Source organism: Sinocyclocheilus rhinocerous, unplaced genomic scaffold, assembly GCF_001515625.1.
Source record: "Sinocyclocheilus rhinocerous isolate Xijiao unplaced genomic scaffold, SAMN03320098_v1.1 scaffold574, whole genome shotgun sequence".
Taxonomy (NCBI): Eukaryota; Metazoa; Chordata; class Actinopteri; order Cypriniformes; family Cyprinidae; genus Sinocyclocheilus; species Sinocyclocheilus rhinocerous.
Window position 1 is genome coordinate 2,441,145 of NW_015659919.1, and position 8,060 is coordinate 2,449,204.

Genomic DNA, 8,060 nt, shown 5'->3' on the forward strand with positions numbered 1-8,060 from the left:
ATATATACTGTGTATATGTGTATGTGTATGTGTATGTGTGTGTGTGTGTGTGTGTGAGAGAGAGAGAGGGAGAGAGATCTGGACCACAAAACCAGTCATAAGGGTAAATTGAGAAAATTGAGATCTATACAAAGCTGAATAAATAAGCTTTCCATTGATGTATGGTTTGTTAGACTAGGTAGGACAATATTTGGTCGAGATACAACTATTTGAAAATCTGGAATCTCAGGCTCTCAAAATATTGAGAAAATCGCCATTAAAGTTGTGCAAATGAAGTTCTTAGCAATGTATATTACTAATCAAAAATTAAGTTTTGATATATTTACGGTAGGAAATTTACAAAATCTCTTCATGGAACATGATCTTTACTTAATATCCTAATGATTTTTGGCATAAAAGAAAAATCAATCATTTTGACCAATACAATGTATTTTTTGGCTAATGCTACAAATATACCCGTGCTACTTATGACTGGTTTTGTGGTCCAGGGTCACACACACATATATATATTTAATTAACTAAATTTAGTTGGATCTCAACTTAACTGATCTCAGGTCTTAATGTTGAAGTGGTCTGGTGATGTGTGACTTCATAGATATTCATGTTATGCTATCATCATTTAGTCTGTTTGCAGTCATTATCCATAATGTTAATTAGCATATTATTAATTAGTCATTATGCATAGTTTATACACATTTGGTCATTAAATCTCTTTTCTGCTCTGTAATGGATGTGGATCTTCTTTTACAACAAAGACACGCTCCAAAGAGCGATTGTAAGTGCGGTTTTAGTTGCTAATTAAATTGTAGTGTGCTGTCTAAAGAGCTTCCCCTGAGACATGAGGTGTGTATTGTTAATTATCATACAGGAATAAGGAAGCGCACCGGTCCCTGACAGATTGGTGGCATAGTTTTTCACTCCTCTAAGGAGGAAGCTATATTCAGCATAGTCTTGGCATGCCTTGCAGAGGACCATATTTAGAGTGTGAATATTCTCGCTGTGAATTGGGACTTTATTTAACAGACCACTACAGCGCGCCTGGGTGTTCAAAGTCAACATAGCCATCACCACTTTTTCTTTCATCTCTGGTCTTTTTAGGCCCCGGCCTAAATAATTTACAGTGCTAGAGTCCCTTTACATGATCAACGCAGCATGATTTTTCCATGGCCCCTAGTTATTAACTGATATTGTCCTGTTTGCTTTCAGATATTGAGAAGAGCTGATAAAAATGGTAAGACATTGCCTTTCTGTGCACTTGTTGTTTCCTGCATAATAAAGTGTTTGTTTTAGTCTCGTACACATTACTCTAACTGTGCATCAATATGTTTGAGTGGTTGTCCATTCCCAGTCTATGGTGTTGCTCTGTTGTCATGGAAACACTAGATGTCCAGACGTTTGCTAATGTTAGTCAATATTTTAGTAGAGCGATACAAACAAATGCCACTGTGATCCTTCTTAACATCTCCAATCATAGTTCAGTTTTAGCAGCCATGGAATTTTAAAAATAGCATTGATTGGATTTCTTATGTGAAGTTCAGTTCAGTCATTGTGAATTCAAACTCAGTTTGGTTAAAAAACAGTGTTGACATTGCAAAATCAAAATTTGATTTGACTATAAAACATTACTCTAACTGTGCATCAATATGTTTGAGTGGTTGTCCATTCCCAGTCTATGCTGTTGCTCTGTTGTCATGGAAACACTGGATGTCCATACGTTTCCTAATGTTAGTCAATATTTTAGTAGAGCGATACAAACAAATGCCACTGTGATCCTTCTTTACATCTCCAATCATAGTTCAGTTTTAGCAGCCATGGAATTTTAAAAATAGCATTGATTGGATTTCTTATGTGAAGTTCAGTTCAGTCATTGTGAATTCAAACTCAGTTTGGTTAAAAAACAGTGTTGACATTGCAAAATCAAAATTTGATTTGACTATAAAGCAGCTCTACAGAAGACAATAATGTCATCATCCAGCTCCGTTCAGTTGATATCAGTGAAGCCAAATTGATTATATTGCTGAATATTAAGTGTCTTTTAAACCCAGACTATGCAAACAATTGTGAAATATTATTTAACATCACTGAATCAACCTTATTGCATGAATTTATACAAAGAAAACTCATTTTTATTGGTTAAATTAGGTAGAAATATCTCTTTATGGTAACAGTTGCAGGTTTTTCAGTGTATAATGTCAGGCACAAGGATTTCTGCAGACCTCTGTCCCTCTTCCTTATATTGTGTTCTTTCTGAGGCTCTTTCACTGCATTTAATTTCATATTGTATATTAGTAGGAGTATAGCAGACGGCATGTGCAGCAGTACATTTATTCTATTTTGAGTATAGGCTGGCATGACTCACCTGTCACTGTTTGTTTGAAAACCTCTGGGCGTCTGCGCCAACTAACACGAGCCCTCAGCCCTGTCGCAAACATTGTCTCGCGGCATCTGTGTGTTCATGTTTTCCCAAACACCTGAGATCTGACGTGCAGGAGCTAAATTTGCATCATCTAAAGGATGATGAACTTTGCTTGCTTTCTCTTTTATAGATTGAACACTTTAAGTCTTTTAAAAATCTGAAATAGTTTTATGAGTTAGATTCTTTTTTTGAAGGCAACTTTTTAACCACAATTTCCTCTCAAAAGATGATGGGAAGCTGTCCTTTGATGAGTTCAAGGCTTATTTCTCAGATGGTGTTCTGTCAGGAGATGAATTAAAGGAGCTCTTCCATACAATTGACACTCATAACACAAAGTAAGTATTGCTGCTTTTTTCATTCACATACACATACTAATGACAAGGCACCATTTTGGGCTCCTCAGATCAACACACTGATTGAACCCTTTGGACGTCCTATAGGAAACCTTTCAAAAATGGTGGTTTTCTGAACACGGAACCCATAACAAAATGGAACTGTACTGCCACAAGTGTCCAAGTTCAGTACTCAGATACAATCACATATCCAGAATCTCAATGTATTGACTCTCAGGAATATATGTATGCTAGAAACAGTGTTGAAGTCGAAACCAGCTCATTTAAGTCAGAGTCCAGGCAAAGATCTGGAGCTGGTTGCACCAGCTGTGTGAAAGTTACAACATAAAAGTTACAACTTACGCATAAATATGTTTGCTTTGCACCATTAAACTTAGTTGAAACATAAATGTGTAGAAACTAGATATTTATAGAAGCCACTGACCAGTGTTGGGGGTAATACATGACAAGTAATGCGAGTTACGTAATCAGATTATACTTTTTAAAAAGTATATGTAAAGTAACACATTACTTTTGAATTTACAAGAAAATATCCAAGTTTTTCAAATAAATGAGGCCATTTGTACTTTATTTTCCCATTTATTGACTGATAGCTCTCCTGTCCCCATGTTGTGAAAAATCAGGAGTAAGTGCAGAGGCGTTGTGCGCGCTGTGTGAACATGAAGGTTACTGTATTTCTAAACTAAATGTGAACATGCATTCACTCATCTGCTCAAAAACAGATTCAGTATTCCTTAAAATGAATAAAAACAGTGAAATTCAAACTCGGAATATTATGCAAATCTGCAATAATTAATAATAATTATAACACAAATATTAACAATTGTCTTCAATGACCAATTTATCCATACTAATAAGCAAAAATGACTTTAGATAAACATAAAATTTGTGTTTATTTATTTATTTATTTGATTGCTGAAGAGTGAACTTTATTCTCTGTCCTATATTGAAAGGTTTATTTGAGCTGCGCCCTAAACTGTACAGATGTGAATGTACATTTCCTTCAGCCTGAGGCTTAAACATTTCACTTTTGGTGTGAAAGGGCTTTTACATTTACAAAAAACAGAACTTTTTTATATTAAAAACAAACAAGCAAGCCCAGCCCAGATGAGAAAAGGTAACGCCAAAGTACTTTCCATAAAAAGTAACTAAGTAACACAATTAGTTACTTTTTTTTTTTTTACGTTGTAATGCATAACTTTCCCCAACACTTGTTAAATTGTATCATTACGCACTTGTTCAAGCTGACAGACTTCAGTCCTTAGACATATGTGATGATGCTGGCATTTACACTTTTAGGAGAGATTATGTGTATTATGTGAATAAATTACTTGTTAGCGGCTCTTCAACATGAATCCAATATAAACAGCATGAACATGCCTCTGTGGGCATTGCTCCATTTTATGCTTGCCAATTTAAATCAATCATGGTTTTATCAGTATTTATTTATTGCTCTTAATTCATTTCAAATACAGTTTCTGAATATCAATATGTTAATGTCAATGTTAATGTTAATATAAAATACCTACTACATTATTCCATTAATTAAGTGTAGTATTTCAATGGAAATGTATTCTAGCTGTTAGTTACATGAGGCAAAAGAAGTTAGTACAGGTGCATCTCAATAAATTAGAATGTCGTGGAAAAGTTCATTTATTTCAGTAATTCAACTCAAATTGTGAAAGTCGTGTATTAAATAAATTCAATGCACACAGACTGAAGTAGTTTAAGTCTTTGGTTCTTTTAATTGTGATGATTTTGGCTCACATTTAACAAAAACCCACCAACTCACTATCTCAACAAATTAGAATACTCCATAAGACCAATAAAAAAAAACTTTTCCATGACATTCTAATTTATTGAGATGCACCTGTATCCTTAGCCGGATAAACTGAAATGAACAGCATTTCAAAACAAATTCTGCTATCTAATTTGAAGGCTGGTATTACTGGATTAGTGAAGGTAAATGTCATATTATGCAACTATGCCTTGCTTTAGAGAGCGCTTACAGCCGACTAGATACGCACTGCTTTGAGAACTGTTATCAACGGAGTCATAACATTTGACCCATTTGGGCTGAATCAAAATCTTCAGTACTCGCTGTTATGGCTCTTCAGTTATTTGATAATTAGAGTAATGGAGTTCACCTGATGCCTCTGAATCAAAGAATCGATTCTTTTTGGAATCAACTCCCGCCCTACATATTAATAAATACCAAGGAGATTAGAACCCTAAATGGTGCCTCAAGTATCTTTTTTATCATTTTTACAACACTTTTCTTGCTGTATAATTTTGTCACAAAAAAGGCATGACTTAGTAGCAAGCATGCAAGAGCTTCGCTTTAACGCAGAGCTGGAAGCATTGACTTCCACCCAGCAGCCACTCTGTCCTGATGATGTCATTCCAGCGGCAGTGAGAACGAGGGTGCGCTGGCTCTCAAACACAACAACTCCTGTCACACTGATGCTTATCGTGTTTCTGGCTTGTTAGACAAAGCCATGGCAATGGTCCATGCTGATGTGTGTGTTTGTGCGAGAGAGATAAAGAAGTTTGCTTTCTTCTGCTTTATTCTGAGTTTTTCTTGAAGGAAAATTAAAGGGTTCAAAACTGTGCCGAAATAATGCATGACATGCCAGAGGAAAAATCTGAAGTGTTTTTGGTGAAATATCAAACCTGTTTAAAGGGTTCAACCAAAAATAACAATTGTATAAATATCCCAATATTTCACAATATGTAGTGATTAATGTAATCTGTGTAGCTCTGTTTGATGTTCAGTGCGAAAGTAAAATAAAACACTAATTTTACCTTTCAGCCAATTTGCATGTTCCCATTCATTATTACCACTACATTTTGAATCATAGTGATTTTTTAATACAAAAAGTGAAATATGGATAAAAATAAATGTAAATGATTCTATAAAATATTATATAAAAATGTTAAAAATATAAATAATATTATATAAAAGTATGATATAAAATGTTATTTATAAATATATGTGCTGTTTTATATTTAGTTCCTCACCACTACATTTTTATAGTCTTTAACAAACAGAAAAATACACATTTTTACACAACATTACATATCGTGTATTCTGACTTTTTATATTCTCATCCGGTAAGATGATGACTTTGCCTCACGGCATTGAGCCTCTCATCAGAGCAGGGTTGAGACATGGACTTGTCAGTGGACTCAGTGTTTGCCTTGTGGGTGTTATTCAGGGTTAGAGATTAGCTGTCTAAATATGACCCTCTCTCATTAGACAAACATCACAGTCCCAAAGGACCTGCCTTTGAGCGGGATGCTGTCTGCATAGCTTGAAATCAGCACAGAACATTAGATCACGTTTAGATGCAGCTCACATGTCTCTTAACATGTTGTGGAAAAGAAATGAACATGTCTGCTTATGGTCTGTTTACAGCAATGTGGACACGGATGAGCTGTGTGGTAAGAGTTCACACTTTTTATTGTCAGTATTAATGGGAGGTTCACTGTGATGATGGCAAGATGCTTGAGGCAGAATTTGGGGTTCTTCTGAACCCTCTGGAGACTTCAGAAATTACAGTATACTGAGGAGGAAGCCATGAGATGCTTCAAGAAATCTAAAGACTGATAATGGTTCCACCAGTAAGAGTGAAGCACTCACAAACATATGAAGTTTCTTGAATAAACAATAGGATATTTAAGGCATCTTTACAGACTGCCTAGAGGTTCTCCAGAGGGTTCTGCCTCAGGTATCTTTTTATTCAAATTATATTTGACTTGAAATGCATTACAATGTTTTATATACAGTAAATATGGGTCATTTATTTATATATAAAAAAATCTATTTTTATATATATATACAGTGTATAAGGTTTGGGTTAGTAAAATTTAACAACACTGTACTTTTGAACTATTTATCAGAGAATACTGAAAATAATAATTTTTCAGCGGTGAGCGTGATTTCACCAAGTACAACATGTTCCAGGATCAACATCCTTGTTGATCCTGGAACAACATTCCTATCAACCAATCAGAATTGAGGGATAACTTTTCAGGAAATATCTGTTTTAGGCTTACAATCAGGGTTAGGCGCTTCTACACCCTTGTTAATCAGCTATCATTTCACACTGTTTTAGGAATAAATTATGGGTAGGGTTAGGTTTAGGGGTAGGGATTGGGTTAAGTCTATATTTTTGGACCGTTATGTTGATCCAGGATCAACAAAAGATGTAGGAACATGTCTTGGCAAAATCACGGCGACCATTTTTCAGCATCATTACTCCAGCTCTTCAGTGTCACATGATCCTTCAGAAATCATGCTAAGATGCTGGTTTGTTGCTTAATTATTATTGGTACGGAATTTAATACTGGTTCTCATTATTATAAATGTTATTATAAGTAACAGTTGTGCTGCCTAATATTTTTGTGGAGATCATTATACTGTCAAAAAATTGAAAAAAATTCAAAAGAACTGCATTTATTTGAGATAGAAGTCTTTTGTAACATTATAAATGTCTTTACTGTCACTTTTGACTAATTTAATGCATCCTTGCTGAATAAAAGTAAAATGTTATACTTTTTAAAAAATCTTTCTTACTCCAAACTTATGAATGGAAGTGTATCACAGTTTCCATAAAAATATTAAGCAGCATGCTTTCAACATACTGACATCATGTGACATTGAAGACTGGAGAAATGATGCTGAAAATTCAGCTTTGCATCCCAGAAATAAATTACATTTTAAAATATATAAAAATAAAAACAGTTATTTTATATTGAAATAATATTTCACAATATTACTCTTTTTACTGTATTTTTGATCAATTAAATGCAGCCTTGATGAGCATAAGATACGTTAAAAAACATAAAAAAGAAACCTACTAATCCCAATTAATAAAGGGAAGAAAGTAACTTACAAAAAATAAAGCAGTAAAATATTACAATGAAAAGTGCAAACATCAAGTATATTTTGCAGTAGATAAATACAATATATATACATATTTTACGGTAGGTCTCAAATTATTGTATTCAACTTTGAAAATATATTATATTTACATTCTTATTCTATGCTAATACAAATACAGTATCTCACAGAAGTGAGTACACCCCTCACATTTTTGTAAATATTTTATTATAACCTTATATATCTTTTCAAGGACAACACTGAAGAAATGACACTTTGCTACAATGTAAAGTAGTGAGTGTACAGCTTGTATAACAGTGTAAATTTGCTGTCCCCTCAAAATAAATCAACACACAGCCATTAATGTCTAAACTGCTGGCCACAAAAGTGAGTAAACCCCTAAGTG

The 8,060-nt window shown here is 34.2% G+C and overlaps 1 protein-coding gene across 1 annotated transcript in view; it reads left to right on the forward strand.

The window, feature by feature from the left end:
- The window catches only part of necab1 (N-terminal EF-hand calcium binding protein 1), a 52,404-nt gene that overhangs the window by 1,142 nt on the left and 43,202 nt on the right, over nucleotides 1-8,060 (forward strand). The window contains exons 2-4 of the mRNA XM_016533269.1: nucleotides 1,207-1,231; nucleotides 2,643-2,751; nucleotides 6,188-6,213. Of these exons, the coding sequence (XP_016388755.1) occupies nucleotides 1,207-1,231; nucleotides 2,643-2,751; nucleotides 6,188-6,213 (160 nt within the window). The remainder of the gene's footprint in view (nucleotides 1-1,206; nucleotides 1,232-2,642; nucleotides 2,752-6,187; nucleotides 6,214-8,060) is intronic.